This window comes from Aedes aegypti, chromosome 2 (genome assembly GCF_002204515.2).
Source record: "Aedes aegypti strain LVP_AGWG chromosome 2, AaegL5.0 Primary Assembly, whole genome shotgun sequence".
NCBI classification, from domain to species: Eukaryota; Metazoa; Arthropoda; class Insecta; order Diptera; family Culicidae; genus Aedes; species Aedes aegypti.
In genome coordinates, this window is record NC_035108.1 from 301,531,718 (window position 1) to 301,545,681 (window position 13,964).

Genomic DNA, 13,964 nt, shown 5'->3' on the forward strand with positions numbered 1-13,964 from the left:
TATTCTTTAAGGTGACTATAAAACGAAGCCAAACTTTGAATTTTCAATTGCACAAGACGAGAGAATCTGACAACAGTTCGCGTTGAAAACCAATCAAATTGTTTGCTTGCTGGTGGTGACCAATGGGATAGATTTTCAACGCGAAGCGCTGTTTCGTTCTTAAGTCTTGTGCTCCTGAAAATTTGAGGTGTGGCTTCGTTCTATAATCACCTTAAGTATCTTTCTTCTCAGATATTCCCACAAAGACAAAGCAAACTTAGTGGCATCATATGTAGGAAGGATATGTTGAATAGTTTTGGCGGCCATTTTAAATTTGGCCGCCATCTTGAAATTTATCAGGAAAACATGTTTTCACCATTTGCGCACCGCTCGTTTTGAATTCTGGGCTCACCATCAAGAAGCTAGATAAGAAAAAACTGCTATTTTTCGCGGATAGATCGCCTCCAATTTAGTTGATATACTAAATTTCTGCTCTCAGGGTGGCTACAGAACCGGGAAAACGGGAAAAGCGGGAAATGATGGAAATTCGATTCCACCGGGAAAAAGGCGGGAAAATCGAGAATTGGGGATGGTAACCGGGAAAATCATTTTGAACGAACATTTTCGAGCTATAAAACTACAAACCAGAAATTGTGGAAAATCGTTATGTTTAAAAATATTGTAATTCAGCATTTGTGAAAATTAAATAAATTCATTTACAAGATTTTGGCACTCAAACGTTTTGGAAAAAGAGTAATGTTTGATCCTTCGACCTTGACGCTTGCTCCTGCGGGGGCGGGCGATGGGGGCAGGATCAAACTTGTCGAGCGTTAGTCACTCAATGAAATGAAAAAGCGCCGTGGATCGTTAGTAGTGTTTGATCTATTGATCACATCACTTGCTCTTGCGTGGGCGAGTGACGAACACTTGTTCGGTGTACAATGCGTTTATCGCATTATCTCGCGAATCCGGTAAGGCATGATTATATCATGGATCGCTTCACCAAACATTAGTGACTAGCAGATCTCTACCTTATCCCACTCACTAACCCAATATATTTTCCAAGACAACAGTGGAGATGCAGAGCTGATCTCGGTCTCTAGTAACAACGATTGTCGAACTAGTATTCCTTCCCTTCCCTGATGACCGTAAGGACGTGGCCGGCGCCGTTATTGACTTTTAAAATTTGAGCTCTCGATTTGTGCACATTGAGAATGGTAAGCTAATCCCTAGCCCCATTCATTAAATCTCTATGCAACTTCGATTGTTCTGGTCAATCACAGAGTAGCAACTACGAATTGTACGGTCATCTATGCTTATGCTTTATACTTATTTAAAAAAATCCGTAGTTTACTCATGAGATCCTCAATTGATGTCTTCTGAGAATTTATCACAAATTATATCTGTCTTGAAATTCAGAATTCTTCAGATTCTACTTCAGTAATCCTTCAAAGGATTTCTTCTGGATTTTTTATGGGAATCATTGCATCATGTTTCTTGTATAAATCAAAAATATTCTATATTTGTGTGTAGTGACACACCCAATTATTGTTTGCTAAAATCAACAAACGTTAGCTGAAATTAGTCGAGCTGACATTATCAATGAATCGAATGGCTGATCTTCAGTACAGAACGCTGAAAAATCAGCTACAGAACTACTGAAACTCAGCAATTTGATTTGCTGAAAATATCAGCGCAATAAATTTCGGCACAATATTTCTTATTTCAGCGAAAAAAATGGTGTTTTGTTTTGTGAATTCCATCAGGAATTTTCACAGTTATTATCATCATAGGAGATAGCAGGAATGCAAACATGTTTTGTAGTTTTTTTTTTGAGTTTTGAACTGAATTTACAGAGTTTTTTTAGAAGACTTAAAGGCGTAAATCTATTTCTGTCCAAATTGCTAAAGAAATAGTGGTTCATGGTTACCAGAGCAACATCAATATAAGTTTCAAACAGTTTTAAGATTATTGAGAGAATGTTTACTGGTTTTGGAAAAAAAAAACTTTTATGAAATTATTGATGATGGATAAATGGAGCGTGATATGTCATGCATATTTATATGATATGGTCCAGCAGATTTCTGTGAGTAAGTGACATAAAAACACATTTACATGTTTGTATCCCATATATGAAGTTTACATGACATGTAATCTTCATTATTTACGACAGTGTAGTGAAGACTCATTTATATGACTTTGAGATGGAATTTGCGAATCACTGAATATACCATATTAAACGCCTAGAGGTAGGCAATTTTGTTCAACGCTACCTACATGTGAAAATAAGCTTTGAATCAAAAAGCGAATTCGGAACTGAGTTCAGGAAATATAGTTGGAACATATGAAACAGGTTACTAGATTTGTGCCTTTGCATGAACTTGTAAATAGTCGATTGTTTGTAGAAGAACTTTTCATTTAGTCATCGAACGTTTTTAACCCGTATAGGCCTGAGTGGAAGAAAAAATACTAAAACTCTCACCGTTCAGCGAATACTTAACGGATTTCAATAATTTTTTGTCAGTATACTCGTACACATATCTAGTTTCTAAAAGTGGTCAAAGGATCTCGGGAATGTTCCTGTGGCCGGAGTTATTGCGGTGGATCACTGGGTCAGGTCGGGTGACAAGGGTTCTGTGCTTCTGTGCCCCTGGAGGTAGGCAAATTTCAAGTCACAGATAATTTCCAGCATCGGCTATAATGTGGCCACTATATCAAGGAGTTTCAAGAAAAACGCATCAGCGTAAATTTTCTGATAATCGATTAAATTGAATAATTATGCCAACTGCATTTGATTGATCCTACGAATTACCATTTTCGGGTCCCCGGAATGCCTCAAATTTATGATAAAGTACACATTTTGTATCTTAACATCTGTGTCAAGCTTATAGGAACGCATTTTAGTGAACTACTATGTTCGATTTATACTTCTATAGAATTGAAACGGTTTAGTACCTAACAAATCTAGAGCCGGATCTTCAGGGCATTAAATCCGAGTGGCCGCAACTGGTACACTCTAAACGGTGCAAAATTATTCATTTTTAATGTTGAATATCATATTTTAATGATTTATGCTAAATAAAATGAATGCCATTGGAAATTAATAAAGATAACTTGACATGTCCCTAAAAATCGCCTTTTTCTACCCGACTTGACCCAGTGACCCACCGCAATAACTCCGGCCACAGAAGTATTCCCGAGTTCCTCCAGCCACTTTTAGAAACTAGATATGTGGGCCAGTAAACTGACAAAAAACAAATTTGAATCCGTTAAGTATTCGCCGAGTGGTAAGGGTTTTAGTATTTTTTCTTTCACTCAGGCCTATACGGGTTAAAAAACCCTATTTCTATAGTAATAGAGCAAAATCTAGAATGTCCGTGAAAAGTGTACTGCGAACTGTCAAACTTAGGTACCTTTTGCAGTACCAAGGGACCAAAAGCAGTTTGCAATTTGAAGCAACTGCGTCTACTATGTCTTTATTCGTCTCTGAAGATACTCTATGCTCTGGGAATTCTGGAACATTTAACATACGAAAACATTCTCGACCAGCGGGCCACTGCCCTCAGTATGATCTTTATGAATAGCTGCACGTTTACCGCTATGGCTATCTGGGCTTTCTTTCATTCATTCTATCTATTGATTCTTCCTCAGTAAAAGCACAACGTTCAATTACACAAAGTTTTTATTCCAATTCTTGAGCATAGGCTTTGTTCATTCGATCAATTATTCAGAAAAATTCAATAAATTATTGTTGATTACTAGTTTAGTTGCTCTACAAATGTATCTTCTAGCTATACGATTCGCCTAACACTGAAATTCATCTTCGTTCCTTGTTGCTTAAAACTAGAACGTAGTTTAAGAGCACACGGCTCTGTGGACCTCTCCTCTCGCCCATAAGCCTATGTGTGACCTGTAGTTAAACACTTTGCATGTTCCTTCTTATTTTTTACGGTAATTTTTATAATTCTATGTAATTCGTTGCTGCTAGGTTGCGTTCAAAGTGCTCGGTTTAGGACTATTCTTACTTTCTCGGTTTCTTACGGAGTGAAGTAGCATTCTGGGACAGATTCTGTAAATAGAAATTCTTTCTCACTAGCTCAGCTCCTACAATATAGTTAGTAGACACTTCAAAATAGAAAGAAAAACAGCAATATATGTGGTAATTTCAGTTATCAGATTCTCATACTGCTAGGATTGTTCAATGTTTATCGTTAATCTATAAAGTATTGTTTGTTCGTGATAATAGAGAGTAGCGTAGTGTTGGTAATTTCTTCTAATGCTTTATTTTCATCCCACTTACTTGCATCGATCTGTTTCCAATTACAAGGCACTATAATTACATTATTATTTCATCCCTTTAAATATTTTTTATTTTAAGTATAGTGTTTCAAACATTTTTTTGTTCGTCAATTCAGTTGATAATCCTAACCTATCTATCGCTTTGAAATAGCTGAACAAATGTATGTAGGACACTCTTGCTATTACTCGATCGAGCAGTACAACTATTTCCTATCGAAGTCCACTTTGTGTGGCTCCCATTCAGTTTAGACGGATGTGGCAAATGCACTGGGAAAAATTTAAAATCGATACCACCAAATGGTGCGGGGTTAGGTTAGTACAGCTACGATTTAACGCGATATTTTCCTACAAACGATATGTCCAATTTACTTTAGCACTACTGCTTTGGTGCCGTTAAACGATTGGTGCACTAGGAAACAGCGGAAAACTACGAATTTGTTCTACACCTAGAATAAAATGTTCAATCGTGATAACAAAACGTGTGTGGCCACGTATCCAATTTTACACATTGGATGTGCAAAAGTTGGTTTGTTAATTTTGCAGATTTAGTTACTCGTATGACGAATGATTTTGCAATTTGAAGAATTGTAGATCACAGGATTTGGAATTGGAAAGAAAAAGAAAGCATGTGAGAGTGAAGGAAATGAGAATGAGTCTAGAATTCATCAAGTATGAAGCTATGCAGAGCATGTCGAGAGTGCATCCAGAGTGAGTTGAGAGCGAGTCATCAATGAGTGAAAAGCGATTCTGGACGAATAAAAGATGAGTCGAGAATGCTTTATTCAGTGCGCATCGAGCTTTCGTACTGGAAGTTTTGCTATTATCCGAAGGAGTAAAATAGCACTTCTCAGTGTTACAAAACCGTAGTTTCCAGTGCTACTTCTCATAAGTATTGATCCTTTTTCGGTTTTTGTTGGACCTGTTGACGAAACCAAACTTTTAGAAGCTCAGGTTCTGCGAAGTGAAGGAGGAACAATCGTGGTCAGCATTTTCGAATTTACTGGACTTTTTGATGTGCATTAGAGGAATCAAGATTTCCTTCCAAATCAAGAAACTTGCTGAAGATTTCTAGGAAAATTCATAACACATTTTGTTTATGAATTTTCAGAACAAATTTTGCGGAACTTGTAAAGAAATTATTGAAGAAAACCTTGTTAAAATAACTAGAATAGAGTTCCAAAGCCCTGTCCCAATTTTAGTACCAAACGCTTAAGTTTAGGCCAAAAACACATGTTTACAAAATTTGTAAATGTTTTTTTTGTTGATTTAAGTCCAAAAATATGTTTTTACGGTTTTTGAGATTTTGTCACACCCCTTGGTCTAAACTCAAATTTGGAGTAGATTTTGTTTTCCATGTACCTCCCGAAATATCAGATAGGCAAAACCCCAGTGTTAAAACTAAGATTGCTGTGACATTTTTTCGATTAAGTGATTTGATGTTCATGATAAAATTCTTAAAGCTCATTCTTAAAATTAAAGTTTAAATATAGCCGTTAATTGAGCGGGGAAAATTACCAAAGTAGTTGCAAGAACATACTCTTTCGTGTTATCAAATAAAATCAAGGTTTCATTAAAAAAATGAGGAGCCTTTTGCTTGAAAAAGATCCAAAAGTCCTTTGATAAATATTTGAAAGTTCTCTAGGAAAAATCCTTTAGAAACCTTTGGAAGATTTGCTGGAGAACCTCTGAAGGAATTTCAGACCAATACCTGTGGAAATAGGGTCCAATTTTTGATACCAAACATTAAATTTTAGGCCAAAAACACATGTTTAATCAGTTTTTAAATGTTTTTCATTGGTTTAATCAATTAAACAAGTTTTTAGTAGCAAAAACATTATTTAATAAAAACAAGATACTGCTGAGTTCATTCGAACGTAGCTCAAAATACCATTGGGGCATTTTCTAAAAAAAAATAATTGTTACAGTTACTGGAGAATTTGCGGAGGAATCCTTGGATGAGGTCTTGAATATATTTTTCAAGGAAACACTGTAAGAATTCCTGTAGCTCTTCTTGGAGGAAAGGAATTACTGAAGAAATTTCTTAAGCCTCAAAAATTTTCTCCAAGATTCATTGCTTGGATGTTTACACGATGTTTTGTAGACATTTTATGAAAAATTGCTCAAGAGAGAATAGACATGGAATCAATTTAGATTTTTCCCAAGAGTTCACGCAACATTTTCTTTAATAATATTCTGAGATATTTGAGAAAAAAAAGAAACATTTCAAGATTTATTTTAGTTATTTATGCTACCTGATGTTTTGAAAGAAATTTCTTCAATAGGGTCCTAAATTTAGGCTTAAGCTTTGTCGTTATTTTAGTATCAAATGAATAGAATCCTCAAGCCCTATCCCATTTTCAGTACCATAAGTATAAGTTTAGGCCAGAAACACGTTTTTACTCCACTTTCAAATGTTTAACGTTTGTTTATGTTCAAAAACATATTCTCAGCTTTTCGCGATTTTGTTACACCCCTTGATTCAAACTTAAATCTCTTGGAAGCTTGGCCAGGTTTACCAGCAGAATTACTCTTAGGAATTTCGCGTATTGAGAAGATCAATCAAACACACTAGTATTCCGGATAAGTGTAACATAAAAACGTCTCTATTCTGCGATCTTTCCAACTACAGTAGTCAATGACAACCAAAAACAAAACGCGCCAACAAGCTGATTCAAGGGATACCTCAATACTTTTTCAGTGTACTACAATGCGAGGGGTGTGACACTATTATTACTCCGACAAAATCTTGGATGTATTTTGTTTTCGTGTAACTTCAGAAATATCAGATAGGCCTACACTCAGAAACACGAGTAGTCATAGAATTACTAAATTTTAGTAATACATTACAATTTTCTAGCTGCCACTCTTTCATACTGCAGGTAATTTTATTCCTATTTATCATTTCGCCTGGGTTGAAGCTTAGCGATGCTTCAAATTACATTTAGTGTAGAAATTAACAATATGTCAAGATTTAAATATCGATCCATTTTTCAATTTAAAGTTTCGATGTGATATAACCGAGGGGCAAAATTTGCCAAAGTAGTTCTTGCAACTGCTTTACTGCTTCATTGAATAAAAACAAGATTTAATCAAAAGTTTTAGGATCCTAACGGGTGTTCAGTAAAAAATGAGAATGATTTTAATACCTTTCTGTAATTGAAGTAAAGAGCGTAAATTTGTTTCTCTTAATTCTCTTGAACTTCCTAAAAATGGGTGGCATTCTTTTCACTCGGTTGCCGTCAATTCAATCGAAGATGGCGTCGAAATAACAAGCACTCCACGAGCTTGTTGTACGGTTTTACGAAACGCCGTACTTGCGGAAGGAAAAGAACCCAGCCTACTTGTCCCAGTGCCGTCCTATAAAGGATTTTTTCGGCTTCCTCAGTGCCCTACTGTACAAAAATAATTGGCGGGCCAAAGATACGACGTAGTTGACCACCAGGATCCGGAATTGTATCCGAAAGATGGACGTCGATGCCGCCCAGCGCTCTTGTGAGACGAAAAAGTTGCGTCGTACGGCTGATCAGGGCCCCCTCTTTTTTATTCTTTGACGTTTTTTGAAAAATAAACATTATGTGTTTAATAAAAAATATTGAATTCATTAAAAAAAAATCTTTTACTTTATCATATTAATTTATATTTTTATAATTTTATTCTCATTTTCCATTGACCACCTGTTATATCCGAACGGATATGTAAAAAATTTAATATATTATTAACATATGTTAATAATAGCCCAATTTAGTCTCACTATATTAGGATGATAATATTGTTTCACACTGAATTCCTGGAAATTATTTGAAAGTTTGTAAATTTAAGCTCATGTCTAGAATAAGCTGTAAACGAGTCGTCAATGAGTTGGAAGTAAGTTTAAAACCAGTAGAGGAGGAGTCGAGAGTGCATCAAGTTAAGATTCAAAGTCTAATGAATGCCGATGGTTAGAAAGCATATTCTCTGCAAGCTTTCCCTTCTGCAGCAATAGGAAGAACGACATTTTCCGCAAGTTCTGCTACACTAGTGGACCGTTCAGACAAAGCACACGGACACAGTAGTACCTAGTCGCAGTTAGTTTATAGTAATGTAGTTTTTGTTCGGCCAGTATTAGTGCTCACATAAATTAATCGATATTTTATCGTTTTACCTAGGTTTCATCACAGATGCTCATGTTCTTAATAACGCTTAAAAATATACGTGCTCATCTTCGGTATCGGAGCAGCTCGGAGCTCCGGTGCCGCCGTTCAAAACGGACAAGTACATTACCCATTTCACTAGAATCACCGCGAATATTTCGCTCTGCATACGAATGATGACCGAAAGACAGCAATTCGTCTTCTAATGTACCGCTGTGCCGTAGTAACTGCCGCCGGTACCGACCACCGTCACCTCAGTCTAATCCCCTCCAGAGAAGTTTCACGACACGCTGTACGGCAACAGAGGGTTGAAGTTCAGCAGATCCTGCTCACTGGTAGCGTTGCGATAACCCCACGACTTCATCGCGGTTACGCAGCTGTCCTGGATCACTTTTACCTAGACGGGAAACAGGAAATTCTCGAATAAATATTCATAATTACAGAAACCCTCCTAACCTAATCCAACATACCTCCTCGAACGTGAGATCTTTCGTCCAGTGGAACGGAGCTGATTTGGAATCCCGGAACGTGGAGCTCACTCCGCCAATGTCCAGCTTGGTGTGGGTGTCGAGGAACGATTCAACGGCCGGATCAAAGGGAAGACCGTAGAATGTCAGGATCTCTTTGGTAATCTTATAAGGGTTCAGCGAGAGATCCTCATACCGGATAGCTCTGTGAATGAGAAGATAATAGTTTTCAATTAAATAAGCATTGCTACATCATCCGCTGCAAAATCAATAATCATATAATGACTAACGCTGCTCATTTCCAAATTATTCATCGCTCATCAACACCTAATTCATGGTGCCAAGCTGAAACCACGCTACACTGCATTTCAGGAACTATTCGATATTGATCGTTCGGGTTAACTGCTTGCTACCCAGTTCCCACACCGTATACCTATTTATCGTTAGTTTTCATCTCTCATAACAGTTTTACTCGTTTTTCTTTTGATATAGTTCCGTCATTATCAAGCTTTTACTAATTCATCGTCAATAATTGATTTTGATATAGTAAATTGTCTAATCATTAACCATATGCATTGCGCAGTACATACGATCTATATTTTGTGCGGGATATACGGCTCTGGCGTTTTTATGAATACGAATACTTTGGGTTTTGCTTATTGGCTTTTTAACAAATAACATCCGCCTTTTTGCTCTTGAGCTGATGAATGGTATACCTAACTACAGGGGACGGGCCTTATGTAGTGGTTGTATTTATAATAAAATAAAACTTTTCAAAAATAAGTTACGTAATATGTGAATAACCCCTTCTGAAACAATAGAAACGTCAAATAACACATTCAGATTACATGTTCCATCGATTAAGGCGATAAAACTAGTTACGGGCAAACATTGAATTTTTTTCGACCATTGTGCAGCGTTGTTAGTCGATAAATTATCGTCATCGCCAATAAAGCTAACGTTTGCTTATCATTTATTGTCAAGGTCTTAAGATGTAACTTTATCGCGGATAACTGTGAAGATTATCGGTCCAGATATCTGTAGCGATAAACGCGCAGCTATTCAGCAAGACCAAGCTGATGGTCGTGGGTTCAAAACCAACTGGTAGAGGATCTTCTCAGGTTGTATATTTTCTCGACTTCCCAGGGTATAGAGTATCTTCGTACCTGCCACACGATATACACGAGCAAAAATGGTCAAATGGCAAAGAATGCTCTCAGTTAATAACTGTGGAAGTGCTGATAGGAACACTAAGTTGAGAAGCAGGACCTTTCCAGTTGGGACGTCACGCCAGAAATAAGAACACAAGTTTTCTTTGCAAACTGAATTGTTGATTTCGGTACTAGAATAACTAGATTATTTATCGAATTTATCGAAGACACGTTGATGTTGAAGTTTATTTATCTCGTGGTTATCGATAACCCGAGGTTATCGAGCATCTTGATCGTTATTGAAGTAACGCTACTTACACTGCGGAACACGTTTTTGTCTCCAGCATCAAAATACCTCTATTTACTTAATAAAGGGTTACTGAATCCATTGCCGTTTACAGAAATATCATAGCACGTCTAGTTTTTAGATATTGGTTGTTGAAAATGCGAAAATTGACTATTTCAGCCAACTTGCATGCAAGTTTTTCAGCTTGTAAGGCAATTTATTTACTTAATTTGCCACAGAATTCAAACTTTATGTGTATAACAATACTTATCATCAAAGTTTGTAATACTTTTGACCTGGAAAAGTTATTTTTTGATGGTTTAGAAAAGTATTGTATTTTGCCATAAACGATAGAATTAATAGATAAACGAAGAATTTAGTATGGAGACTACAAGTATATCGAAAAAATCGGTTTAATCTAAATTTAATCGTGCATTTTCAATCAAAACACATCTAAAATGAAAGTTTAAGTCCTCTTTTGCATGCTAGATGGATTAGATGACAAAAAAGTTTGATAAAATAAATTTTAATTTTTAGGTAAACATCGTTAAAATCAGTGTTTTATACAACTTTGGCGACCTGTAGCTAAAAATTGTGACGTGCTGGGAAATTTCTGAAAACGGCATCAGATTACGCAACCCCAAATCTACTAGAGACACATAATTTGATCCTTGAGACACGCAAAAATGTCATTTTTGTAGTGCTGTGTTATCGGACGATAGGTATCGGACGATAATTGCAAAAACGGATCCAGTAATTCTGTCAACAGTGATTTTATGAAGATTTTCTTAGCGTAGAAATATTTCCACTAATTCTTGCTCAGATTCCATCAATTTTTTTTATTACAAGATTTTACCCATGATAATTTTTAAGTATTTCTAAGGACTCCGCCAGTGATTTATTGTCAACATCCACTAGAATTTTCGAATGGGTTTTCGCCCACCTTCGTAAAGCTTACTTAATATTTTTGTTTGAGCCGTAACGCTTGGATTATCATCTCCCTTTCCTTCATCACGTTATTTACTAATTTTTGGGTATATCCCTGGAAATTTCTCATGAAATTGTTTCAAGAAAGTTTTAAAAAGATATTCATGTGGTTGTGTAGGAATTCTTCCTAGGACTCCGTCAGAATTGTTTTCTACTAGGGATTTCTTCATGAACCTGACCAGTTATTCTGTAAATTATCCAGAGATTCGTTTCAAAATCAATCCATAGATTCATCGAGCGGTTTCTCCAGAGATATTTTTTGGAATACAGTTTATTACGGATTACTCTGGTTTGTTTTTCAGAGATTCCCTATGTGTTCCTCCTTTCCATCTGCCAAAAAAGTCTATTGCAATTTCACTAATTTTTCTAAGGTATACTTTTTGGAAGTCGTATAATCTTGTTAGATTTTCATCAAGAATTTCATCTAATATTCCTGAAACAGATATTTCATTACTTCTTTAAGAGTTTCCTGCAAAAACATTTAATTAAATTACCTCCAATTTTTCTTTAAAGAATATATCTAGTACATTCTCTACAGGTTACTAGAAGAATTCTATTTAATATTTTTGGACGAATTTCTTTCATAATTTTTCAAAGGATCTTTCAAGCAATCATTGAAAGAAATAAAGGGTTGAGAATATTCAAATTTAGCGGGACATAATGTATCATCCCTATTTGTGCATTGTACTATCTGCAAACTCAAATCAAGTTAGAACAATTGTCCAGTATTCAGCATACATGTAACAGGGTGGCTACCAAATTTCGATTTTGAAATTCCCGTTTTTTTCCCGGTTTTTCAGGTGTATTTTACTCAATATTCTCGGTTTTAATCCATTATTTCCAACGACTTTAATTGAATTTTTGTATATCAAACATAGTTTCAATGAAAATCACTTTGTCTCGCGTTCGTCAAAAATCAATGGAGCTCTGGAGCTATCTATCATAGATAAGAGATGGTTAATTGTGCCAATCAAACAGATCCTACTCTTGACACGACAGGGGTTTAATTTGAATGCTTAACCATATTTACCAAGAATATGCCCTTTAAACCAAACTTCGTATTTTCAAGTTTAAGTTTTAAGATCTAGAGATCCTGACAACCGTTCTCATTTAAAGTTCAATACGTTGATATTCTGGTGATATTCTGGTGATGATAAAACGATCAAAATTTCAGCTCAAAGCTCTGTTTGGTTCTCTAGACTCGTGCTCTTGAAATTTCGAGGTTTGGCTTGGGTTTATAATCATCTTAAGTGCATCTTAAATCTGAATTTCAGACAATTTGGCCGACAAAAGCCTCAGGTGCCTAAGTAAACCATCGAGACGCCCAAGTAGTTCTCTATCGTGATTGAGATTATTATTTCAATTCTTAATCCTTTGAAAAGCGAATAAGTTCAAGGTATGAATGAAACAAGGTCACACATGTAGAAGCACTTACTTACTTACTTACTTACAGGGCTCACTAACAATTTTAATAACACCGAACATTATCATTTATGACTTTCACCCACCCTCTCGTAATGCTTTTTGTATACATTTTGAGCTGTAACAGCTTGATCGTTATTAAAATCGTTAAGGAGTCCTTATTCAAAACGTTGTCGATTAGATAACTAATGACATATTGAAAGCTTTTATAAATAAAGGCTTGTTTAAAAATAGTTGCCCAAGTAACCATTAGCACTAATAATAAGCCCTTAATCAGCATCATAAATGCGTACATGCATTATAATAGCACCACAAATGCTTACACACCTTATAACAGCACTTCCGCTGCATAAAAACCCTATTACAGCATCATTAATGCTTCTAAGGTTAATGCATACGGGCATTAAATAAGCACTATATTGGCTCTATATTCGCATACAGGGCCTGTTTAAATGCCATCCAGTGTTTTGACAGATATACCACGTGCTTTGTGTTTACATATAGTGGTGAGAGGGAGTCAAACATAAGTCTTCTCACTACTACAATTGCAGGTTTTATGACGGGGAAAAGTGGTGGTTTAAATTGGTCACTTTTCTTTCCAATACTATTCATCTTATGTGGGCGAAGGAGCAAAGGAGCAGAACTTCAACAACTCAACAATACAGGTGTCGCAGGTTCGAGACGCAAAATTAGGAATTTCATCATCATAAAACAAGGATCAATATGTGGCAATTTCAAGTCCTCAAAAGGATGAAAACCACCAAAATGAATAAGTCTGATACGGAGAAGTACTATCTCAATCATTTTATTACATTTTGCATACTATTCGAGGTTTCCGTTTTCATTTATTTATTTATTTACCTCGCGTACCAGCTGCTTGGACGCATACGCGAAAGCTCTCTGGCTGCGTACGCGAAAGCACAAAAACCTGGCGAAAACAACTGACGTTTCTCACGTGGTCTTATATCAGCACTAGTGATGCCGAGAAGCACGGTTATATCTTCGCATTATAATGGCACGCTATTTCGCCTTTTCTGGCATTATAATAGCATTATATGCGTATATAAAACTGACAAGCATCAAATGATTACCCTATATGCGCATATAATGCTGTTACCGTGCCGCATTATCGTGCTTACTGGTTACTTGGGTGTGGTACTCAGCAATTACAAAAGAGTGCTAAACCAATATAAAATAAGTACCGTAATCCGGGGGCAAATTGATCACTTTTTTACAACTTTTG

The 13,964-nt window shown here is 36.1% G+C and overlaps 1 protein-coding gene across 4 annotated transcripts in view; it reads right to left on the bottom strand.

Annotated features, from left to right (window-relative positions):
* Positions 1 to 7,441: 7,441 nt before the first annotated feature.
* The window catches only part of LOC5575680 (carbohydrate sulfotransferase 5), a 91,704-nt gene continuing 85,181 nt past the window's right edge, over positions 7,442 to 13,964 (bottom strand). For all 4 annotated transcript variants that reach the window (XM_021845531.1, XM_021845530.1, XM_021845529.1 and 1 more), the window contains 2 exons: positions 8,879 to 9,080; positions 7,442 to 8,805 (listed from right to left, as the gene is read on the bottom strand). In XM_021845531.1, the coding sequence (XP_021701223.1) occupies positions 8,689 to 8,805; positions 8,879 to 9,080 (319 nt within the window). In that variant the 3' untranslated portion in view covers positions 7,442 to 8,688. The remainder of the gene's footprint in view (positions 8,806 to 8,878; positions 9,081 to 13,964) is intronic.